Below are 26,760 nucleotides of genomic sequence, written 5' to 3'. Positions count from 1 at the left end.
TATAATATTTCAACTCTTTTCTGTATAGGTAATAAGAAACAGGAAAGTTTTACTCCAACCCATGAAACGGATGTTAATGGTCATCTCAAAAACACCTAATTTTCAGTATCTTGGGGACTTATCATTTTTTACCTTGGAAGAGGGCTGGTCAAAATGTAGGCGTAGGGGTGGGGTAAAGTTTTTTTTTCTGTAAGTGGAAAAGGAGGCCAGTTCAATTTTTTTTATAAATTCAAAGAGGGGGATCAATTTTATCTCTAATGAAACATTTGTGAAACTTTTGAATCTTCAAGTATATCCTACATATCATGTGTGTCAAAGCGGTAAGTGTTTTGCATATTAAAATTTTGGCATTTTTAATTTTTTAAATGTTTTTAAGGGGGATCAAATAAAAATAGTGAAATATTATGTGGGTATCAAGAAAATTTTATATGTTTGATTTCAAAATGACCAGCCCCCTCCCAGGTAAAAAATGATAAGTCCCTTATGGGATTGGTAATGAACGACAAGAATTCCAACTACCTGAAACTGAAACATTGACGACTTAAAATTCATTGCCACATTAACTTAAGCAAACAACAATTATTAAATCGACCACCCAACCTGAAATCCAACAAGTGTTTTAAGAAAGCTAAAACTTGTACTTCAATTTCTACCGGAAGTGTATATTGTAACCAACATAAACACCCGCGAAATACTCCATGATTCAAGTGAACGAAACATTAATTATGCATTTATAAATGCACCTTACCCGTAATTTGGTAAGGGAACACTAAGATTTAAGTATGTAGATGATACCAACTGTTTTTTTTTTAAACAGTAATAATTTCAAGTCTTCAAGTTGACGTTAATGCGTTAGATCGTAAGGTTTTGTTTACCCTGGCAAGACAAGGGGAATAACTCTATACATCATTTGTTTGCCTATGTAAGTGTAAATTCCCTCAAGCTATGATTATTGAAGTCTAATTAACGATATTCTGTTTGACACCCAAGCTGTAAATGTAAAATTGACCCAATCAAAGTAATTAGCATTTATATACACTTATCATTATTAATCTAATTAGACATACTCTGATATAATTGGTTTACTCCTGGTTTGCCCACTTTTAATTATACCAATTATCTATTAGTAAAAAAAACAAAAAAGACAAAAGGTTTAATGAACATATAATTGTATAGTCTGTTCCAACTTAGAAATATAGTTTATTAGTGTTTTCTATATATTCAGGGGTGTCATCCTGGTTTGCCCACTTTTAATTACATGCATATGTAAACATAGGGGGGACTGTTGTTTTAACAATTATAGTTTATTTCTGAATTATAGTCATATTTTTTACATATTATTTTACCTGTAAAATTTTATATTCTGCTATTAAAGCAAGGAAAATGTGCAAAAATATTTTATATTTGATATAATTTTTAGCAGGAAAATATATTGAATTTGACAAATAGAAAAAAAATGTTAAAAAATGGGTACAAAATTGTTAATTAAATTTTACAATTTATCAACAAATAGTTTTGATTATTGGTACATTCTGAAAAAAGTTAAAAGTAAAATAATGAAACTAAGAAAAGATTAGAATAAATGTCATTTGAATTTCTTTTTATTTATTCAACTTATTCTTTTTTAAATTTTTATAAATACACTGTTCTGAAATTTAATATAAAACAATATCCTATCAATTCTAACAAATAGAATATAAATGCAACTGTTCAGTAGCCAAGCTTTTTATATGACACAATTTGAACAGTATTAACTCTTATAATTTCCACCCCACCTAGTTGAGGATGTTTGGCTAACAACTTTAGAAGACATAGGTGAAGCTGACAACATACCCGTAACAACATCATTTACTGATTACGTGACAGAGTTCTGGGTTGAAGGATACCACTTTCTATGGAACCACTACTACACAGAAGGACCACGCATCACCTGGAAGGATGGCATAACAAAATCAAGAAGAGACTCCAACATGTCCACCCTTACATCTATGAGATCATTGAGTTACTGAAGAAGACCCATGCACTAACAGAATGTAATGTTATCCAGTATGCAGCAGGAGGAGCCCGCCCACCAAAAAGACGAAGATACAGAGTAATAGATACCAGACTCCAACTACTGAAAGACAGATACCAACAAGGACTCATCAACGTGATAGACTACTCTGACTCAGCATCCCATCTTCTTCATTTGAACTGAATAACTTAGTGAAATATTGTAATTTGTGACTTTGTTAATTTAATGTTTTGTGACTTTTGATATATATTAAAGATTGTATTTCCCATCATTATACATATAGTGCCCCATATTACTTATTTTGACATGTGCTTTATTTATTTCCTTAATATGCAATGCATTTATGAACTTGATTCATATATATTATATATATTGGTGTATTTATATCATGAAAATAATTCAGAAACTAATGAATTATAAAGACACTTTTATTACTGAATGTCATTGTTGTGTCAATAGTTGTACATGTAAGTTTAATTAATCCATTGAATTGATATTAGATTATTGAGAAAAAATATTTAATTTAATTATTATTTTTCTATACGAATGAAAATGGAAGTACCAAACAAATATACCTGAATATGGTTTACTCCTGGTTTGCCCACTTTTAATTATACCAATTATCTATTAGTAAAAAAAACAAAAAAGACAAAAGGTTTAATGAACATATAATTGTATAGTCTGTTCCAACTTAGAAATATAGTTTATTAGTGTTTTCTATATATTCAGGTATATTTGTTTGGTACTTCCATTTTCATTCGTATAGAAAAATAATAATTAAATTAAATATTTTTTCTCAATAATCTAATATCAATTCAATGGATTAATTAAACTTACATGTACAACTATTGACACAACAATGATATATTATAGTGCCATTAGTGGCCATAAAAACTAGGAATGATTTTATTCTCATAATTTAAACTAGTGCATATAGCTTCAGAGAAAATAACAGTTCATATAGTACACATTTTGTTTTGCATGTGTGAACATAACAATATAAAAGTATTAAAGTCCCTCTAACCAGGAGGACCGACCGTGCGAGGGCTGTATAGCCAGTCAAGGTCGTTAAAAACTCCCATCATCAACCAGGAGGACAGACTTTCACTGATATATCTTGTAAATCTACACAATTCTTTTCTAGTTCAACATTTTCTGATTAGAGTATATCAGGGCTGCCAAGTCTCACGCATTTAGCGTGAGACTCGTGCATTTTCATGCTTATTTGGTGGCAATTTCCTTTGATATATTGTTTTTTCTCTTTGATCTTAACGATTTTGGCCAAATCTCACGCATTTGCATTATTAAAAGTTGGCAGAACTGATATATGATTAAATTTAATAATGTAAATATTTTTCTCTTTCTATGTTAAAAAAATGCATGATATAACGTAGTGAAATTCATCGTCCGTACCTCAGAGGTGACAAGACTTTTTTCGATCTCTGTATAGTTTGCCACATCTAAATTTACCAAAAGGATAAATTAAAAGATGTACAAAATCCATAAATACTTTTCGAATTTGAATTCAGTCTAGTAAATTCTATAGCATAGACCTTCCCTAAGGATTGATTTAACCAATTTAAACTGCTGACGGAATTGGTCTTTTAACTTTTGTTCAATACTTAATTAATTTTATCCATTTTAGAAAAAAATATTTTGGCAATGCCATACATTTTTCCTTAGTAGATAACATCCATTTATTTCCAATACCATAATTGTTATAATTATATAATTGTATAATAGTTTATAAAGTAGGCCTGATAATTAATTTTCATTTGTGTTATCAAGAAGGTGGCACCAAAAGTAAACATTTGTAGTTTAGCATATAATAGATAGACTGTTATGCATTATGAAAAAGATGCAAATTGAGGCCACACTTAAAAATATTTTGGTTTGCCCAAACCCTACCCAAAGGTAGAGACAGTGGGTAGGTAGGTAGGCATTTTTTTTTTTTTTTCGGCAATGAGAAAATTGAAGTGTCAGATGTTTTATAGTCTTCATGCCTATCTGATTAAAAAATAACTTTTTCACATCAGGACAATAAAAGATTTTGAGTAGGCAGCTATTTTCTTGGTAGGTAGGGTTAGGGCAAACAAACATATTCTTTTTAATGGCCTGAACATGCTACAATATATTTACTAGCGAAGGTAACCTAATTAGAGTGACCACCAGCCCATGGTTTATGACCCAAATAAATGAGTATGGCCTCCAACAATGAACAAAAGTGCTAAACACATAATAAGACCGCTTGGCCACATATACATTGTACATAGGACATGTAGTGCAGATTTGAATAGAGAGGTGGATGTTAAATGTTAAATGTTTTGATCATTTCTTTTGAAAGGTAAACGGACAGAAAGTCACAGGACATAAAGTCACAAATTTGATAGGACAAAAAGTCACAAATAATTTGTTGACAATTGTTTGAATATATAAGAGAGAGATCTTGAAATATTTTCTTTTTATTACATATATTCATTTTTGTCGAGCCTGCGACTTTTGTCGCAGAAAGCTCGACATAGGGATAGTGATCCGGCGGTGGCGGCGGCGGCGGCGGCGGCGTTAGCTCACTTCTTAAAAGCTTTATATTTTAGAAGGTGGAAGACCTGGATGCTTCATACTTTGTATATGGATGCCTCATGTTATAAAGTTTCCGTCAGTCACATGTCCAATGTCCTTGACCTCATTTTCATGGTTCAGTGACTACTTGAAAAAAAAGTTAACATTTTTTGTAATGTTAAATTCTCTCTTATTATAAGTAGTAGGATAACTATATTTGGTATGTGCGTACCTTGCAAGGTCCTCATGCCCGTCAGACAGTTTTCACTTGACCTCGACCTCATTTCATGGATCAGTGAACAAGGTTAAGTTTTGGTGGTCAAGTCCATATCTCAGATACTATAAGCAATAGGTCTAGTATATTCGGTGTATGGAAGGACTGTAAGGTGTACATGTCCAACTGGCAGGTGTCATCTGACCTTGACCTCATTTTCATGGTTCAGTGGTTATAGTTAAGTTTTTGTGTTTTGGTCTGTTTTTCTTATACTGTATGCAGTAGGTCTACTATATTTGGTGTATGGAATGATTGTAAGGTGTACATGTCTAGCTGGCAGGTGTCATCTGACCTTGACCTTGTTTTCATGGTTCAGTGGTTATAGTTAAGTTTTTGTGTTTTGGTCTGTTTTTCTTATACTGTATGCAATAGGTCTACTATATTTGGTGTATGGAATGATTGTAAGGTGTTCATGTCTAGCTGGCAGGTGTCATCTGACCTTGACCTCATTTTCATGGTTCAGTGGTTATAGTTAAGTTTTTGTGTTTTGGTCTGTTTTTCTTATACTGTATGCAATAGGTCTACTCTATTTGGTGTATGGAATGATTGTAAGGTGTACATGTCTAGCTGGCAGGTGTCATCTGACCTTGACCTTGTTTTCATGGTTCAGTGGTTATTGTTAAGTTTTTGAGTTTTGGTCTTTTTTTTCTAATACTATATGCAATAGGTCAACTATATTTGGTGTATGGAAATATTTTATGATCTTTATGTCAGTCGCGCAGGTTTTATATGACCTTGACCTCATTTTCACGGTTCATTGCTTAGTGTTAAGTTTTTGTGTTTTGGTCTTAAACTATAAGCAATAGGTCAACTATATTTGTTATATGAAAGAATTGTTAACTGTACATGTCTAGCTGGCATGGTTCATCTGACCGTGACCTCATTTTCATGGTTCATTGGTCAATGTTTTAGTTTTCTTGGTTAATGTTAAGTTTATGTGACAGTTGTAATAAAGCTTTATATTTAGGACTATCAACATAATATCAATGATTAGTAAAGAAGGTGAGACATTTCAGTGTGTGCACTCTTGTTAAGTTTAGGAAATTGTTCATAAGCCTTGATTAATGAAAATTTATTAAATTTTAATCATGCAATGGATATATTTCTTGGCACAATGAAGCTATTTAAATACCAAGCCACTTTGACATTTTGTTTTCATAACAATTATTTGATCATTATTGATATGTATTGAATAAATTTTAATTACAAAGTTGCTTCATATATAATAGTTCAAGAAAAAACAAAAATTCTTGTTTAAAGAAAAATAATCTCAAAACTGAATTTTGACTTTTTGTCCTGTGACTTTTTGTCTGTGACTTAATAGCTTTTTGTCCGTGACTTTTTGTCTGTGACTTAATAGCTTTTTGTCCTGTGACTTTCTGTCCTGTGACTTTCTGTCCTACATTCTTTTGAAATACTTTTTCACAGATTTGGTATGAAGCCAAAGGATGACTGATTTCAAGGAAAGGATAACAAGTTCAGATGTTTTGACTTTTGACCCTGAGGAATCACTTCTTAGAGGGCAGATTCCCCTGAAAGAGTTTGGGGTATAGCTAAGTATTTAACTTAGAATTTGAAAATATGTATTAATATAGGTAGTTCCTAAAGCTGTTTACAGATTTATACAATAGAAGAAATGAAATGTAAAATTTTTGCTGTGAGCTTTTGACAGATTCAAATTGGAAATTTGACTGACAGAATTTGAACAAAATTGCTTATGAATACATTTAGCTAATGTGAAAAATAGCATATTGTAAGCTATAAAGATCCCAGCATATGACAAAATATGTGACAATTCAAATGAGAAAATCAAAAGCCTCATTTATACTACAACAATAGTAGAAGAAAAAAATATAGCAGACATCAACCAACTGCAACAACTGGATTACAGGCTCCAAAAAGCATGTGGCAGGGTTAAACATGTTTTTGAGTGTCAACCATTTTCCTAAACTGAGACAGTGATATAACAAGTCAACACAACATATGAACAAGCTGTAAAAATTAGTTGAAAGGGGCTTGATCCATCAGATTGGTAGTAAGCAAATTAAACAAATAACCAAAAGACATAAGAAAGTATCAATCTATGAGTATTTGCATAAATAACTAAAAGCTAGTTCAAAGACCAATTTCAACTAATATATATAAACAACTAAAAAATCAATTAGTTCACTTCCAAAGGATAAATTTTGTATTTAAGTCTAAAAACATTTTTTATTCACTCTTCATGACATTTTTTTATTTCAGGATATTCTAAAGAATCAGGATGAAACAAAGGTCATCAAGATAAGTTTTTCAAGGAATGGATATTGCAATGATGCGGTATTGAAACTCATTCAGTCATACAAAAAGGTTTGTGGTAGTGCAGTTAACAGTCCGGCTTTTCAGTTTTTGTCTTGCTTGGGATGAAAGTCCCAGAATGCAACACATAGGGATTACAATCCAGTGGCGACATAAACTATTTGCTTAAGCTTTATATTTCAGAGGGTAGAAGACCTGGATGCTTCATACTTTACATACAGATGCCTTATGTAAAGAATTTTCCGTCTGTCATATGTCAATTGTCCTTGACCTCATTTTCATGGTTCAGCCACTGCTTAAAAAAAATATATATACTTTCTTGTCATGTGAATTCTAACTTATTATGAGTAATACGGTAGATATTTAAGTCTGTTTATTAGGTTTTTGATATTTTTGGAAATTTTGCAAAATTGAATACACACGAATTCATTTGCAGTACCAAATTCTTCAAAATTAAATACACATGAATTCATCAGCAATACCAGAGTGCTGAAAAAAAAAGTACACATTTACAATATTGTGTTACCTGTTGACTTGAACAGTTTTATTACATGTTTATACATCAGGCTTTTCATATCACAAAAGTTTATAGCCTTGCAGTAAAAAATACTACCCTAGAGCATTGGGCTGGTGGTATTTTCAACCTCTGGAGGTATTAACTCCTGTAATTAAACTTGTACGTTATAGAAACTTGACTATGCCATATCATGCACATTTTATATTAAATGACCTGCAGTTCTTTAACTTGATGAACTGATGCATCCAGAGAAGTATGACACCTTCATTATTATGAATCATTGATATACAAAAGTTTTTGTGTAATTGCCCCTGCCCTATTTTTCAAATAAACTCATTCTAGATATAAAATGAGACAAAAATTAATGAGTTTTCTAAAGAGAAAAAAAAAGTAAAGAGAAAACATTTTGAAAACTGATGATAATGTCTTTTGGTTGGTAAGCATATTTAAATATCTTTTGTACTGTGAGTGGCCCTGTTTGTTACAGAAATATTGAACCATTAGGACAACTACCTTAGTTTGGAGTTCCTGCATTATATGCTTTCATTTTAAATTCCCATCCAATCCCATCCATCGATTAACCGAAAAGTTCAACTGGTCATATTAAATAAAAATATAAACAATCATTTGATTGATTATGTAGCATCTAATGCATTGTGAATTTTATCAAACAATCGGCCAAATCCACGTTTAATTGTTGTCTTAGGTAAAATGTTGCTGTTGTCTTAATTCGATTCAATTATCAACAGTATTTGCACTTGGTTGCATAAAATTGGTCAAACATGAATATGAAATTCGATAAAATGTAGGTCATTAAAATTTAGATTTTGACCAAGGGATATAAATCAAAATGGTCCTATTAAAAGATAAATCACAGAACCTATCATAATTAACAACAGAACACTGAAATACGCCTGAAAGGAGCATGGCGCCAAATATTTAAATACAAAAAAAGGAAGTGTGTTAAAAAAAAACACGGCAAGGCGGCACACCCTCCCAAAGCTTTCTCTTGGTAATACTAATTCAGACATGTATGTATTTATTTATCTGTATCCATGTTTGAATACACAAATTTACTTGCTTATTTCAGAAAGACTACGAAAACTTGTCAGAGGTCAAACTTGATGGATGTTTTTTAATTACAAATGCTGGTATCAAATGGCTGTCTGATGTTATTCAAGGTGCAAAAAATCTGAAAAAGGTACTAGTACTAGTTTTAGACTTTTAAATATGCAATAATAACACCCTTAAAATGTAGGTAACAAACATGGTCAAACCAAACTGGACTAGTTCAAATACTATTGTAAAAATATGCCTAGAATTTCACTGATCTGAACCAGGGTTTCCAAAAACTATTTGAGCAAGCTGGACATTTTTTCTTATCTTGTTTTTAATCCATTTAGACTAAGAAACAAAAGGAAATCAAGGTAATAATTTGGGCATCATAACAATGACCGACATAAAACAATATTGAACTTCAAGCTCTTGTTACAATTTGATGTTCTGACATTAACTGTTACATTTACAGTGCATCATTCTAAGTGTTCATCACCAGCGTACTAAAATCTGTCTACACTCCTCAGACTCTTTCATTGATGGAAAAACATTCTGTCATAAACTTTACATTTGTTTTTGAAAAGCATGTTTTCCTAATACCTGATGTTTACTCGACAATGGTAAAACTACAACCAGAAGTTGATGCGTAAAATTTGTGAACATTTGTCAAGCACAGTTGAGTTCAATTAGTTCTTTCCACATTATTTCTCTAGAAAAATACTTGAGATGAGGGAAAGATAAATGTTATAAGTAGCTTTTTGGAAAAATTCTGATGTGTTATTAAATCTGACACCTACAGACATGCTGTACTCGTTCAAACAATATGATTCTGTCGATTTTTCACTAAAATCCTATTTTACTGCCTTTTTACATTTATCATTTAATCATATTTAATGCATATACTAGAAGGAATAAATCCTTTTTGCTTAAACTAATAAGATTCATACCAGTGAAATTTCAGATATCTTTAAAAAGACAAATAGGTGTCTGGTACAAAATATTTTACATCTGATTAACCTTGATTGTAATGAGGGGGCATTAAAGTAAGGTTTGTCTTTAGAATATTTAATTATCATATCCCTTCTATAACTAATAGTGTAGCTGATTAAGGTGAAATTTCAGGTAAAAAAAGTTCTCAAAAACCTCTATTTTTTTCTAAATTATGTTAAAATGACAAACCTATGTTTGATGTCCGGTTCAGGGCTATTTAATTAAGGCTTGTTTTAGGATACTTTAATTATGTGTATGGGCATGACAACAATGTCAACTTCTTGTTTTTTTTTTAAACCCCTGCCACAGCGGAGGGGGCATTAAGTGTTACCCTTGACCTTCTGTAAGTACGTCCTGAAATTCGTTTCTTTTCTTTAACTTTAGTTTGCCTCAACCAAATGTTATGAAACTTATACATAATGATAATTAACACAAAAAATAGATCAAATTTGAATTTGGGTGACATCACTTTTATCGTTCTTGAGTTAAGTCTCTTTATAAAGTTATATGCAAGCAGTGGCATCATCTGTGTCCCATGGACACATTCTCCATTTATTAAGATGTTATCTCTACATTTTATATTGTGAGAGCTCATAGAGATTATAACTGCTTGTTTGAAAGAAGTAAAAGTATATATCTCTTCACTTTCCCCAAATGATATTTCAACAAGGCAACACCATTCCTTAATCATTCAGTTGGATAAATGGAGACATGAAAAAGAAGTCACTGCTTCCATCTTGTATTTAAAAAAATCAAAACTGGATGTATTGAAATAAGATAAATTTTTAACTGTAAATATACTTTTTAGGATATAACTAACAAATGAGTATGTTTGGTAAGGGTACTATTTGGCTCTGAATATGAAGTCCATTGTTTCAAGATAAAAAGTGTTTCAAGTTGATGAATAGACATTTAAATTTAAAGAAAGTGAAATAGAATTATTTTTTGTCAAGCTTTTCTTATATAAAGCGTTTCGTTGACATTTACATCTCAAACAGGCCAAAAATAGACATTTTGGTGAAAGTAGACAGGGTTCATTACACACTAAATATTCAATTCAGATATTTTATTTGATTTAAACAACATAATGTCAAAAGACCTTTTTTGTTGACACTATATGTTTTGGGTCCTATAAAACAATAGAAATTCACCTATTTTCTTTGAATTTTGATGAAAATTTAAATTTGTGCTGTTTGTGAGGTCATGAAAAGAATGCTGACTTGTAAATTTTCAACAAAGAGAATAATTTCCTATCTAGTCATTGTTTCAGCTATGATTTATTATGGTACTGGTCGATAAATCCTTATTTGAAATTTAAGCTATAAATATTGGGATCGACTTGATATGGCTTTTTAGATGGTACAGTAATTATTAAACATTTTATCCTAGAAGAAGGCAGTAATTTCAAATCAATTGATTTATATATCCATTTAGATATAAAACATACTGTGAACACTTTTGAGTACTGATTCATAGATTACATTTTCTTGAATTGAGCATGCCTTATTATGTAGTCTTGTGTGCTAATCAGGTGGATTTTTGTAAGTAATAAAATAATTTTAAATCGATTGTATTCAGAATTTGGTATTTTTCCCTGCAGATTACTTTAGATGGATGTACAGATTTGACAGATAATGAGTTATATTTAATTGCTAGGACAATGGGACCTGTCTGTGAGATTGACATGAGGGGCACATCTTTACGATATATCACAGATATTGAGAGGAACAGGGTCAAAATTACTGGTTGTCCTGTACTGAGTACAGATTCCATAGGTATGTAAACAGGAAAGGGGAAAATAAAAACGAATAAACAGTTTAAGCTTACATGTTTGACGATTTCTGTTTATCACTTTGCTCTTCTTTCTGATACAAATTGACCCATTTTTTAGCTCACCTGAACCAAAAGGCCACGTGAGCTATTGCGATCAGTTTGCGATTTCATCTTTAAACTTTCCTTATAAAACTTCTTTGAACCCACTCAATGGATTGAAACCAAAGTTTGTCTACTACAATGTATTTTGTTTGTGATTTTCATCCAGGTTGATCAACCAACATGGCCAACATGAAACATAGGGATTAAACTGCAGTTTTTTGGGCTTTTATTTTAAAAAAACTAGGGTGAATTTAGAAAAAAGGTCAGCACAACAAGCTCTATCTTTCCTTATGACTTAAAAAACTAAATTTTACCCATTTTGGAATTATTGCCCCCTAAATGATTATTTTATGTGGTAGAAGCAAGATAACAGTCCTATATTCCGTTGGCAGCTGCAGCTGTGGCTTCTGCGTCGTTAACATTTAGGTTCAGTCTGTGGTGAATGTTTTTTTTTAAACATCAATAACTGTATCAAACCTTAATGGAATTTTATGAAATTTAGACATAAGCTTGTTTATGTCCAAAAGACAGTATCAACAGCAAATTTTTGAAAATATATATTTTCATTTTTCCTTATTTTAGGCCAACTAAAATTAATTAGTAGATTTTCATCCAGATTTTTGAAAAAAATGGGGCGGTGGGAGGATTTTATTTTTAAAATTTTATTTCATATGAAACCCTCTTGTGACGTGTTCTTCATATATGCAAGTGTAATAATAAGCTTATATCATGTAAATACATGCATAAGGTATAGTATATAATTTTTCAAATTCTTAAATAAATATCTCTGATTGGCAACCACTGTTCTACATGTAATTGCCGCTTTAGAAACCTATTTTATAGTAAACAGCAAAATTGACGTGGAGAAATGCTATCTTCAATTGGACTACCTACACCAAATTTATTTTGCTTTCTAAGCAATGGTTTGTAGTCCCAATAAAATGAAGCAAATGCATTGGTATGCAACACAAGTATTATAAATACCGGTAGGTCTTTTCACCACCGAACACCACCGCACACCGCCGAACACCACCGAACACCCCAAAAATTTATTTTTTTGAACTCTTATTGTTATAAATGTGACCTAAATGTAATATTTAAGTTATTAATTCAACAAATGATAAGGTTAAGAGAACAAATATCTACATCGAACAGAAAAGGAGAGTCTATAACACTACAACTCTGCAAACCACCACTGGACACCTCAAATAATTTTTTCTTCATTTTTTTTCTTCTTTTATAAAAAAGTTGTATCAATAACAAGAAAAGAGACATGAGCAAATGTTAATTATTTCGGGTAACTAATATCCTTCATCAGTAATTGATGTCAAATGATTCTTATACACAAACAATGTAATCCAGAAAAATAGTGATGAATCCGGAGACATTTTTCTTTATAAGGATTATATTGATAATCGACTTTAACAGAAAAATGATGCATATAGTCGTCTAAAAAAATGTTAAATTAGACGTAATTTAATTGATTTTACCGATTTATTGTATAAAATCACTGATTTTCTCAGTGGTTGATGGTTTTTTTGGGTGTTCGGTGGTGAAAAGACCCACCCTTATAAATACAGAATAAAATGAAAACTCAAACAGTGTTGAAATAATAGGGTTGGTCCTTATGCAAGATGCAAATATAATTATAATTACAATGTAAAACATCAAGTTGTTTAATGACTCTATCGAGGGTATTGGGACAGGGGATGTTTGCTGTTTGTCAACAAAAAACGACAGCCATGGGTAAATCTAAATCTAAGGGCTTGCTATAAATTAATAAAATGCGTATGTTTATAAAAAAGATGTGGTTTGTCGACTTTTTGAACTCAATATACGGTCATCAATCTAACAAGTTCATGCTTTCTTTATTCCAGTCATGATTTTTGTACCAATGTGTTCCACAATTCTTACACTTTGGGTATCATTCACAGTCCAAATTTCCTGACACAAAGTCATTGTATAAATTAAAAAATCCAAACATTTGTGACATACCACGATTTGCGTTCTTGGATACAGCGTATTACTCGTAACCCGAATATTTCATGCCCTTCTCGTAATCAATCTCTATTCTCGGTAGATGATGTTGTCATCATAGAGCAGCAGAATATATGGACTTAATCATTTAGTAAGATTACTCTAAGAAATACGAAAACCGAAATTTGAAGCAGGAAGTTTTGAATGAAACGAAATTAGCGACGGTTACCGGTAACGGAAATGAACAAAATCCGGAAATCGTAAATTTTTCAAAATAAAAAAAATCGGGGCAGGAAGATTTCAGAGGGGCGGGCGGGGATGAAAATCTATCAATTAATTTTAATTGGCCTTACTAATAAATGGGCTTATTGTTTTTTACAGTTATATTTAGTTAGAGTCTAAGGTTAAAGTCTTTCAGTCATCAATACAAACTTTTTGTGGAATTTTATGAATTTTGTGCAGAAGCTTTTTTATGATAAAAGGACAGAGCAAAATATTATAAAATAAAATTTTTTGCTCATTTTAATGAAAGGACTTATTTTTCGCAGTTAACAAGTAGATTCAGTCTGGGGTTAAAGTTTGTTGCCCATCAATTACTGTGTTAAACCTCAAATAATTTTATGAAACTTTTTTTACGATTAAAAAAGAGAATATCTGAGGCAAATTTTTTAAGATACTTTTTCTCTTTTCAGTATTTATCTGATAGATGAACTGCGTTTTTGCTGTTAACATTTACAAACTGTCTTAAATTTCATGTGTTTGACATGATAAATTTGTAAACCTTCATGAATTGTTATGAAATTTGGACAGAAACTAATCTTCAAGATTAAAAAATAGCATCTAAAGAAAAATTTTGATAAATTTTTTTTTTATTCTGTATATAACTGTAATATATGGCTTCACATTTTATGTCAACATTTCACTTCTACACTGACAGCAGCAATCAGAGGCGAGACACATGGTTCCTTTACAATAGTTTTTTGGCAGTTTTGAAATCGATATGAGCTAGGTTAAAAGTGTAAATTGCAAAAATGATCAACATGGCACATTCTATCAAAACGGGGGCCTCGGTTGCCGAGTGGTCTAAAAAGTCAAACTACTATATCACTAGCCTGTCAACACTGGGGTTGTGAGTTCAAATTCAGCACAAGGCAGGTGCTCTTGACTCCAATCTAAATTGACTAAGGCTGTCAGTTTTTCTATGTAAGGTCAATGGTTCTCTCTGGGCAATCAGACTTTCTCCACCATTAAAAACTGACTGCCACTTAATAGCACAATGGTGCTGAAAGTGGTGTTAAACACAAATTAATCAATCAATCAATCAATCTTTCAAAACAAACAAATTCAGAAAAATCATCAGCATGACAAGATCTATGTCTTAAACAAATTTCAGAAAGTCGGACAACCTGTTTTGGAGTTATTGCATCTGAAATGTCAATGTCTACTGTTTTAAGCTTATCTGACCCAAAGGGTCCTTTACTTTAGACAAGATACTTAAGCATTGTTTGTGTCATCCGGTTTTAAGAAAACTTTATCTGATGTCGTTGCCACCACGATTTTGTGCCCCTCTTACCAATGATAGTGGTTTTGGATGAAAAATAAGCATTTTATATGCAGTGACATTTAATTATAAATCATAGAAACAGTGCATATAATTTTAAAAATATGCAGGAAACGCCAAAATTAGAAACTACATTATATTGCTTATGTACGGATGTTTACCATGTTTTTACTGGCATTTGTTTCCACAAAAACAATGAAGAGAAAAATTGTTATTTCATATATATTTTGAGAACACATGATAAAATACTACTTTTTCAGAGTAAGTTGCACACACAGCATTAAGATACTTACAATTACTTATTTCAACTCAAAACTTAAGACTCAAGTCTTTTATAATGCAAAATTGATATCCTGTGCAAAAAATTAGAAACTTTCATCATTTTTATTCCCCCTGCAAAGTTTAGGAGACTATGTTGGAATCACACTGTCTGTCTGTCTGTCCATATGCCTTGGCACATAAGCACAGTTCCTTCTAATGGCTAGATCGATAATAACGATGATGTGCATTATGGAATATAATCATGGTCTGACATGTTTAAGGGGAGCTAATCCAAATTAACTAATAGTACAGGGGTATCTTTTTGTGAGTTCACCCACATTATTAGTTGGTATTGACTTACAAATGAATTGTATAATAATTTATTTTATGACTTTTGATATCATTAACATTGAACACGTGTTTTTGTTTAATTGAATGTTACTGAAAAAATCATGTATAGATATTGCTGTTGTGTGGGTTTTAGTCACAATATACTAAACTTAAATCTCAAAATTCTGGCTGCCAGGATGGTTCCTATGTGGACTGAGGAATTATATTAAAAAAAGATAGACTATTTGATTGATAACAATAACTTAAAAAATATAATGTTTTATTTTTAGTGGATATGAAAGACAGTCATGCCGTAATTGTTCCACATGACAGTATAGAAAATAGTCTGGCTTATTTAATTATGGAGAAGAAAACATTGAAAAGACAAACATTTCATCATTTGACTGATTTTAAAACAGATGGGAATTGGAATTTTACTTTGACAGAATTGTCTTTAACACAAGTAAATATTTTTTTTAAATACTGTGGATTCGTTTTATTTTTGTGGATATCATTTTTTTGTGGATGAAGGAAAAACTATATTTATGTGAGTATTTGATTTTTTGTCTGCATACAAGTCTATAGAAAATTTGTTCTTTGTTGAATGTTTAAATTTGTGTTTCACCTATACAAATGAAATCCAAGAACATTGGTATCCAACAAATATTAATGAATCCACAGTAAAGCAATTACTTTGATATGTCTATGTAAGCTATTAGCATCACCCTGTCTTGCCTACACGGTCCAGTAAAGCTATTGCCATTACTGATGTGTCTATGTAAGCTATTTGTGTCATTCCTGTCTGCCTACACAGTCCAGTAAAGCTATTGCCATCACTGATGTGTCTATGTAAGCTATAAATGTCGTCCTGTCTTGCCTATACATCCCAGTAAAGCTATTGCCATCACTGATGTGTCTATGTAAGCTATAAGTGTCATCCTGTCTTGCCTACACGGTCCAGTAAAGCTATTGCCATCACTGATGTGTCTATGTAAGCTATAAGTGTCATCCTGTCTTGCCTACACGGTCCAGTAAAGCTATTGTCATCACTGATGTGTCTATGTAAGCTATTAGTGTCATCCTGTCTTGCCTACACAGTCCAGTAAAGCTATTGCCATCTTTGATGTGTTTATGTAAGCTATAAGTGTCGTCCTGTCATGCCTACACGGTCCAGTAAAGCTATTGCCATCACTGATGTGTCTATGTAAGCTATTTCAGAGTTCGCGAAAACTTATTTTGACCCGTCGGTCATGGGACCGACAAAGCATGATTATTTGTCAGTCCTACAAAATTTTAGCCAGTCCTACAAAATCTCTCAATTTTATCCTGAAAAAAAATTAATAACATATTTTATCGAAAAATAACTTTATTAATATTAATTTTATTCTTCGCACCCACAGGCAAATTAACAATGAAAGACCAGTTCAGGTCTTCTGATTGTTCTTATTTAAAGTCATCTTCACTATCCATTTCATCATCTAAATCACTTTCTCGGCTGTTACAGTATTTGTTTGCTCCATTGTAGGGTTCAATCGCCGATTGTTTGCCAGGGATGGCTCTATAGACAAATTAAGTAGGCCACGTGTAGATCGCCGCTTTGGTTTGTTTATAATAAATCCGTAAACAAGTACCGGAAATTGGCAGCGGATACATCTGATAACCGATGTAAACACTTATTGGAAACAGTTGCGGTACATCTAATAACCGATGTAAAAAAGTGCCGAAATATGCACTACAACGGCCGTTTTTACATCGGTCATTGGGACCGGCACTAGCCTTCAAAATACTGGTCCGAGCCTCATTTTGACCGACAGGACCGACAGGACCGACCATTTTCGTGAACTCTGCTATTTGTGTCATCCTGTCTGCCTACACGGTCAGTAAAGCTATTGCCATCACTGATGTGTCTATGTAAGCTATTAGTGTCATCCTGTCTTGCCTACACGGTCAGTAAAGCTATTGCCATCACTGATGTGTCTATGTAAGCTATTAGTGTCATCCTGTCTTGCCTACAAGGTCCAGTAAAGCTATTGCCATCACTGATGTGTCTACTGAAAGCTATTAGTGTCACCCCGTTTTGCCTACACGGTCCAGTAAAGCTATTGCAATCACTGATGTGTCTATGTAAGCTATAAGTGTTATCCTGTCTTGCCTACAAGGTCAAGTAAAGCTATTGCCATCACTGACGTGTCTGTGTAAGCTATTAGTGTCATTCTGTCTTGCCTACACGGTCCAGTAAAGCTATTGCAATCACTGATGTGTCTATGTAAGCTATAAGTGTCGTCCTGTCATGCCTACACGGTCCAGTAAAGCTATTGCCATCACTGATGTGTCTATGTAAGCTATTTGTGTCATCCTGTCTGCCTACACAGTCAGTAAAGCTATTGCCATCACTGATGTGTCTATGTAAGCTATTAGTGTCATCCTGTTTTGCCTACACGGTCCAGTAAAGCTATTGCAATCACTGATGTGTCTATGTAAGCTATAAGTGTCATCCTGTCGCTTACACGGTCCAGTAAAGCTATTGCAATCACTGATGTGTCTATGTAAGCTATAAGTGTCATCCCAGCTAACAATATTACGTCATAATTACGTCGTGACAATGTCATGTTTTCGTCGCATTGACGTCAGGTTATTACGTTGTATTTACGTAAAAGTGTATGGTTTTCTTGACGTTGTCACAACGTCATACATTAACGTTGTGGTGACGTAAAATTACGTTTCTACAACGTTATTCCTGACATTACAGCAACGTTAATATCACGTTATGTCAACGTTGTCACAATGTTATACATCAACGTTGTGGTGACGTAAAATTACATTTCTACAACGTTATTCCTGACATTACAACAACGTTTATATCACGTTATGTCGACGTAATATACTTGCACTTTTATATTATGCTATATAATTGGCCCAAAAATTTTCATATATATACATACATAGTATCAACTGTGTTTGTGACCATGAGGTGACCTCTAGATGATACATGTTGGTGTCATTCTCAGAAGGAATTTGTATATTCGGCATTATCATCATCTGTTATTTTTTCAAATTTTTTCGTTGTTACATAGCTTCAATCAAATTACTGTTTCAGTAATTTGGATATTACAGAAAGGAATTTCATTGTGTTTTTGGGCCACCCATAACTGAGTCGCTGCCTTTTCGTATGCAGTTCTTGATAGTTAGTGCTTGTAAAAATAATGTGCATTTATCATATATGTTACTCTATAAGGGGGATGTTCCCCCTGTCCCTCTTAATCCGTCTTTAATTGCTGCCGGCATATGCGATATGGGATTTGCTCATTGTTGAAGGCCGTACGGTGACCTATAAAGTTGTTAATTTCTGTGTCATTTGGTTTCTTGTGGAGAGTCTCATTGGCAATCATACCACATCTTCTTTTTGATTAGTATCCATTTCTCATTTAGCATGTTCACGTTCTGATTACAATATCTGACTAGCTAAATACCCATCAATGAAAGTTTTATAAAAAAACAAAAAATGAAAAGTAAACGATGCCTGTATATCAAAAAGAGAAGAATTGATCTTTAACTTTGTTTATTTTAAAGAACTAAACGTTCTCCTGGGTCCCTGGTATTTCCGGAGCTGCTTCATTTACCCTCTTAGCAATTGGTTCCTGCAATGACAATAAAAAAAACTTATTTGTACAAAAACTGAAATTGTAATTATTCTAGGTCTAACACGTGGCTTTCCAAATCTCTTTGACAAACACATAAACCACATAATTATATATTCAGTTAAATTTAATGTTACCCTATATTGTCCCAAAAGAGTATCTTGATCTTCACAATGCTAGTTACAAATACATATCTATAACAATTTCGTACTGAATTCTAAAATAACCAACTGTAATTTTCAACATAGAATACAAACAATAATAATTTTGTGAAATAATCTAAGATAGGTTGCATTATACGGGGGGCATTCATACCTTATAGCGTGTTCCGCCTGGTTTTGAGGGTGCATGTTTGAGGGTTTCCCCAATCAATTCCTCGATATCTGATGCCCTTGCTGAGGGGTAGTTCTTCATGTAAGCCTCTACAAAAATTGACATTGATAAAATTTGCATAATGATATTTAACATAATTTAAAAATAAACCTTATCAATTATAATAAAAAAATATATTTATTGGTAGTATAAGTAAATACTTTTAATAAAATAAACAGCAGTATTCTTACATTAATTGTAATTTATCATAAATACTATATATACACACAAAGTCAAATTATTCAGTGATAAAATTTGCATGTTTACTTACTAATCATTACTCCACACACACTGGTAATGGTTGAACCGCTATTTTCCCCTTTTTGCCCTTCAGACTGTATTTGGACCACAATCCATTGGTGCCAAGTGTTCTTAGCATTCTCCTTATGGTGTCGCCACTAGAGAAACCACCTAAGGCACTCAGCTGTTTCACCTGTTGAATAGAACAAGAAATTAAACCGTGATATGCACTATTCCAATCTACTTTTTGAATCGGGGAAAATTATTGACCTTCTTGTGTGTGCCCGACCTTCACACTTTCGTTTCACTTGAACTCATCCTATAAAATGTTTGAACTAAGGTAGTCAGGCCTTCCATTATATGTCCTACACCAACGAAATCTTTGTCAAATTACTCATTTTTAAATCAGGATTGAAATAAAATAAGAAGTGATTAGATAAACGAATTATATTTTTTAGAAAACTGGATTTCTATATCGTTGCTATCTAACTAGGAAAATGCATACGCGATAACGCCGTATCTGTCAAAGAGCATAAACAGATGCATGAACATATTAGTTCCTAGAAAAAAAAACTGACAAATTCTAATGATTATGTAAAATTTAATTACCATTTTCCTCCTGAAGGATTGGTCGTCCTGTAATTTAGAACAGAAGGCCTCCATCTCAAGTTCGGAATCAATCTGTTTTAAGTCAACAACTGCAGATTGCTTCTCTGCCTGATTTTCCGCACCTCCGCTACTCGTATTTGAAACATTGAGCTTTCTAAGCAGACTCAATATTTCTTGTTGGTCTTTATGCATTACGTCTAGCTTTTCCATTATATTGTCATTGTCTTTTCTCTCTTGTCTGGACATCCGCACAATAGGAGGAATAGGGGGTTCTGTTATAACTAACTCATCACAACACGAATGAGGTCGACTGTCTAATAAAGATGTGGATGCACTACACTCAATGGGTTCTGGAGAAAGAGATCTTCCATCTGGAATTATATCAAAAAGGTATATACATCATCACTGGGTTTGCATTTTTCAATTAGTACGAACAGCTTCAATGACTTAAATTAGAATAAATAAGATAAAAAAATGTTGACTGAAATGTCTATTCATGCACATATATATATTCGGTGTGAGCCAAGGCTCCTTGTTGAAGACCGTACTGTGACCTATAATGGTTTACTTTTATAAATTTTGACTTGGATGGAGAGTTGTATCATTGGCACTCATACCACATCTTCTTATATCTACATATGTTTAACAACACCGCTTACCGTAACAGATGGGATCTTTTCTGCCTCTTGGCGTCGAGGTAGTAATTGGTGGACAGGGCAAGGAAGGCAGTGAACTTTCATCCGTAGTATTACCTACAAAGAAATAAAATGCAAAAATAAAAATACTTTCAAGCATGAAACTACAACTGATTTGCTGTCAAATATATGTCAATTATACAGCAATCAGCTCCATTTCCTGCGTATTTTTTTTCTGTTTACGAATAGGAAACATAAAATTCATTTCTCTTAGCGACATCATGATTAGCCGAGTGACAGAAATCAGATCAGTACATTGATATGCATTCCTTTTTAGCACACACAATAGTGAGTTTTCACGTGCATTATAGAAACAACATACAAATACTGTAAGATAATATAAAAGGTATTGATTTCTTTTCGAAGCTCGCCAAGGCTCGCAATTCTTCCATATTCTTAAGCTCTCATAAATGAATTATCTGACAATACATGGTTATACTGTCTCCATGAAGGATTATATAAAGACGGAACAGCTGACCACTTTCGTATATATTTATCAATATTGAATAAAATATATCAATAGAGCATTAAAGATCTTGCAAAATAAAATTTGAAAATACACAGAACATCATTGAATTCTATTTTTCTAATACATTATTTACGTATGTTATATATAAATTATATGGACTTGTTAGATTATATTGGCACTCGGACTTCGTTCTCGGTCAATGTTATCTGAACAGGTCCATATATAATTTATGGATCTCGTCAAAAGTCCATAATTGGTAAATACTATATTCAAACATATGTGCAATGCTTACTTCCTATCAGTTTATATCATGTATTTTATTCAAACAGGCATTTTGACCATATATGCCATTTTTAACAAAATCTACCATCTGAATTATTTAAAGTCATGCTTAATTGAAGGTAACAACGCTTACTTGTTACTCGATGCATGTCACTTCTAGATTTTAAACTCTTCACTTTCTTCTTAATTGTTGAACAACCCTGCTCTTCTTCTTCTGGAAATGTAAGGAAAAATTATACTAACAATTTAGTAAAATGGTCTATTATGTTGATTACTATATTTTCTTGTGTGAAGAACCACGGATATTGTAAGTGATCAAGAATACAAAAATAATATTGTGCGCATGAATATTTACACAAAACTCTTAGTAGACTACAAGAAGTAATGAATAACTAGAGAAGCTCCATTGTATATGTTTGTTCAGATGTACTGTTTATGTAATTGAATGTGTCCATATTTTTAGACTCTTATTCAGATAAAGAAAAAAATATACCATAGTCACAGTCATCATATCGAGAAGGTTGACTGATTTTCCTTTTTGGTGTCTTTTCCTTCTCTTCCTCCTTCTCTTCCTCTGTCTCTATATGTGAGGTATCCTCTGCTAGTTTGCATCTTCTTGCCGCTGTTTCATAATCCTCTATTTAATAAATTAAAAAAATTGAATAAAAAAAATGAATTATGTGATTTCCTAAATTAATAACGTCGCAAGCTTTTCTATTAAGATAAATAGTTTAACCATCATTTGGTACTTAATCGATAATCTCATTCACTGAAGCAACAAATCATAAATAACGGTTTAATGATTTTAAAGGAAAAAAAACTAATTCGAATGAACTTAATTTAGATACATTGACCAAAAACTCTTCTTACAAGGTAGAAAACAAATAATTGAAAGGGTTTCAAAATATTAACACCATAGGCTCCGTTTATTTGTACCTGTTGTCGATAGTATCTCGATTTTGTACAGTGCCCACGTCTGCGGATCTGGGATTGTCCCAAACTTTGCTTTTTTTGAGGCTCCTAATTTGGGCCAGTAGGTAAACATAGCCTAAAATAAAATACGAAACATTAAAGAATTTAAATATTCATTTGCTACTACTTAAACCTTTGAAATATTTACATGGTATTGTAGTTTGCATATAGTATAGAAGAAATGAAATAAATCGATCTGGTTTTAACAGCAATCAAAACTAATCAGTAAAAAAATTACTCAAATTTAAATTTTATATGGCTTTGTGGTGCTCGTTTTTGTATTTACTTTTTATTTTTTATTTCATTTTTTTTTCTGATTGTGCTTCTTTTGACATTTGTCACAGTTTTTTCTTCATCCACGGATTCTGACATTTTGGTCTTCTTACTGTGTCTAATTCGAAAATAAAAATATAAGATTATATTTATTTGAAACTTACATCTTGTGTACTTTTTAACCAGGTTTTATGGACAATGTCTACTGTTATCATGGTTATGTCCTCGGGATCCAAAAACTCTACGACAGCATACTCCATCACCATCTGAAGAAAAATCGTCTAATTAACATAACAAAATTAATTTCTGTGTTCTTTTATCTATGGTATAATTTAATATGGAAATTTAATAATGTAGCAAACCGAGAAATATTTTTATCCCATTGTCCTTTTCTATCATTATAGCCTTCTGTTTCAGAATTCCTGGAGATACTATCTTCATCCGTGAGTGTCTATCATTTCCTTTATAGGCACCAATTATGCCAAGATTACAGGGCTGATCACTGAGTGGTTCACATCTTTCATAAAACCTACACATTAGTTTTTTACGGTTATTTCCATCGTCAATGTTTGTAGTGCTTACTACTTCACAACACGACGAATCGGAAATAACGTAGAAGTTATTCGGTCTTTTTGTCTCTATATTGGCTTCTTTGACAGATTTGGCAGCTTGCTTTACATTTTCAATTTCATCCAAACGCTTCGCTATTTGTACAATTGGATTTTTCCCTGACCGAACCATTCGTTTTATTCGTTGCATGAAGTTCTCAAATGGAAAAGCAGAAAACGCATCTAAACTTCCAAATTTTACAGCATCTGATGTGATATGAAGCATGCTGTGTACATTATACACAATGAATTCTGGACCATATAAATTACGTCCCATTTCAACGAAATATTTCAAAAGCGCATTTGCATACTGGTGATGTCGTTGTAGTAGACTTTTGGAGGCTAAAATGCAAATAGCAACACTAAATGTCATAAAATGTAAATATAAATCTTCCCTTAATATCCCTTTTAAAACAATTTTCCCCGTGTATAGTAAGAATTGTCTATACTCAGTTGCTTTCCATCTGTCTATTTCGCACAAACTCCTTGGCTTTCGTACAAATTCGCGCGGTATGAATCTTTGCAGACCTAGTAATCGATTGCTGATTTGTTCTGAATGCAATGCGGACATTTTAACTTCTTTTTTCCCTCTAATCCAAATCAAAATAAGTCTCTTCATTACCCCTAAGCAGCATTGATGCATGTAATCAATGGGAAATTGTGCAATCATATCAATGTCTAAAGTGCAAAAAGGGGAGTCCCGATTATGATGCTCAGGATTAGTTTGTCTGCGGAAAGAATCATTTGTACGGACACTTAAATCATCAGTGTCCTGATAAGTCATACGTCCGAACCAGTTCCCTCTTTGATCACATCTATCACAACCAAAGTACCCCAAATACAGTTTTATTCCTTTTACCATACATTTTGCTGGAGCATCACAAACTACACATCTTAATTTTATTCTAATGTTTACGCCACTGTACATTAGTCCATTTTGGATTATATTGTCCAAGTCAGTTATGGTATCATGTAAAAAATCAAGATTGGCAGGTTTTGTTTGACCATAACTCAAAGCAACGGTGAAAATTAGCAAAGGGTCAAGGTGAACAGCACAAAGTACTGGCCACACAGATTTTGATGAGCTTTTAAAAAGAGGTAATCCATCAATAGTTAATGAAATTTCTAAATTTGTTATGTTATCTCGAACTTCTTGTGGATATTTATCTATGACATTAATCAATTGGTCTGACAATGAATAATATAGATATTCCATTCCAGATTTCATTTCAGTAACAATATTGCGTTTTGTTTTAAGAATTGTTCTAGCGGTTGAAGGAATTTCAGAATGACCATGTTTTTGCAAAATCTTTAACAAATTGTCAACAGCATTATGTTTTATCTGAAATTTGTTAATCCAAGCAGCCAAATCGTCGCTCAAAGTTTCCATGTATGTAGATTCATGTTCGGATTCAGAGTCATAATCAATCGCATTGTCTTCGTCTATGATATCCCAGTTTGAAGTATTCTCATTTAGACTTATAGGTGTCTGGGGGGTGAAATACATTGTACTACATTCTTCATTTTTGTCTGACCTATTTTCGTTGACAATAATGGGTATGTCAGGGGTAGTGATATACTTTGAAGTTGTTGTTTGACTGGCATTATCACTGTCGGACGAACTTATTGCAGTTTCGCGTGGTGGTTTCCGATTTAGAGCTCGACTAGCCTTTATCCACTTTCTGTTATAGTCTAATTTTCTTTGTTTTCTTCTTCTTTGGTGTTCGTCCATTCTGAAATTTGTGTACGTACTTAATAGGACCATATACACTATTTATAGAGAGACTATACAGAACTGTAAAACAAAAATGGAAGGCAGTGGCTATTTTGCTTCTGTTTTCCAACAGCTGGCAAAATAGCCACTGCCTTAAATTTTTGTTTTACAGTTTAAAGTTAACGATTTGGTTACAGATAAATGCAATTCAAAGAAAATACTGTTAGGAAGCAACAATTTAACTTCAAGGAGGGTCATTTTTTTTGCTTGAGTCAGATTTTTTTTGCGCAAAGTGCGAACAATTTTATTCAATTTTTCAACGATATCAATCAAATCATTTTGTTCAATTTTAACACTATAAGGTATGGGAGGAATCTGGATTCAGAATATTTTTTGTCCTGTACTTGAACAGAATATTTTGTTTTATCAATGTGGAAATCAGAAAAAAACAATTTAAGAAAAAATCCATGACCCCCCTTTTTTAAAGTTAAATGGTGGTTCCCTAATTTCAAAGGCAAATTCCATTAAATATTTATGATTTTGAAGCTATATGATTGATTTTGTAAGATGGCATAATGAGTTATCAAATTATATACATAGCTCCTTATTTTTATTTTTATTAATGTTAACATATTCCAATCTTCATTAAGACTGATATATCTTTTTAAACTTCACAAAGAACCGGTAAAATAACAAATTCACAGTATTGCCGGCGCCGTCAAAAAATCCATTGCTTTTTAATTATGCTATTTATAGCTCGCTTTTAATCGAGATATTTTAATCAGATCATAATTATTGTTTCGCCGGCAAATTAGCCACTGCCAAAATATAAAATTTAAATATAGTTGAAAATTATGATCAATAAATGTACGTTTTACATTTACAAATTTGCCATATATATATATATATATATATATATAAAGTGCCTAGAAAATCAACCTTACGATGTTAGAGTAGATCTGTTTCTTTACTTCCTCTCTATATATATATATATATAATAATAATTAAAGGAGCAGTGGTATCATTTTTTTGTAAATTATATTGTCCCTTGCAAAAATATAAAGTTGATTTTAGTCAAAAAAAAGCCAGGTTGGCTATTATCACTTTCCTTATGTCTCTTAAGGGAACATTTATCTTTTGTATGCATTCATACTAATTTTTTTATCGGTTCTTTAA

At 32.4% G+C, this 26,760-nt stretch overlaps 2 protein-coding genes across 3 annotated transcripts in view; one reads left to right on the top strand and one right to left on the bottom strand.

Annotated features, from left to right (window-relative positions):
- Positions 1-6,275: 6,275 nt before the first annotated feature.
- Positions 6,276-26,760, top strand: part of LOC127729717 (uncharacterized) — a 177,847-nt gene continuing 157,362 nt past the window's right edge. The window contains exons 1-5 of the mRNA XM_052237577.1: positions 6,276-6,394; positions 7,092-7,196; positions 8,753-8,863; positions 11,309-11,483; positions 16,003-16,175. Of these exons, the coding sequence (XP_052093537.1) occupies positions 6,296-6,394; positions 7,092-7,196; positions 8,753-8,863; positions 11,309-11,483; positions 16,003-16,175 (663 nt within the window). The 5' untranslated portion in view covers positions 6,276-6,295. The remainder of the gene's footprint in view (positions 6,395-7,091; positions 7,197-8,752; positions 8,864-11,308; positions 11,484-16,002; positions 16,176-26,760) is intronic.
- Positions 19,262-25,169, bottom strand: LOC127729725 (uncharacterized). Of its 2 annotated transcripts, XM_052237599.1 has the most exons (9): positions 23,427-24,963; positions 22,954-23,065; positions 22,511-22,654; positions 22,151-22,231; positions 21,231-21,323; positions 20,572-20,942; positions 19,994-20,155; positions 19,666-19,772; positions 19,262-19,350 (listed from the first exon to the last, which is right to left on the bottom strand). In XM_052237599.1, the coding sequence occupies exons 1-7, from the start codon at positions 23,526-23,528 to the stop codon at positions 20,000-20,002; spliced, it is 1,059 nt and encodes a 352-aa protein (XP_052093559.1). In that variant the 5' UTR covers positions 23,529-24,963; the 3' UTR covers positions 19,262-19,350; positions 19,666-19,772; positions 19,994-19,999. The 2 variants fall into 2 exon arrangements, with proteins under 2 accessions (XP_052093559.1, XP_052093558.1); XM_052237598.1 differs by lacking the exons at positions 19,262-19,350; positions 19,666-19,772; positions 19,994-20,155; ... (2 more) ...; positions 22,151-22,231; positions 22,511-22,654 and having other exon boundaries at positions 22,956-23,065; positions 23,427-25,169.

Source organism: Mytilus californianus, unplaced genomic scaffold (genome assembly GCF_021869535.1).
Source record: "Mytilus californianus isolate M0D057914Y unplaced genomic scaffold, xbMytCali1.0.p SCAF_2, whole genome shotgun sequence".
Taxonomy (NCBI): Eukaryota; Metazoa; Mollusca; class Bivalvia; order Mytilida; family Mytilidae; genus Mytilus; species Mytilus californianus.
The sequence above is the reverse complement of the archived record's forward strand: the minus strand, read 5'-3'. Positions and strand labels throughout refer to the sequence as shown.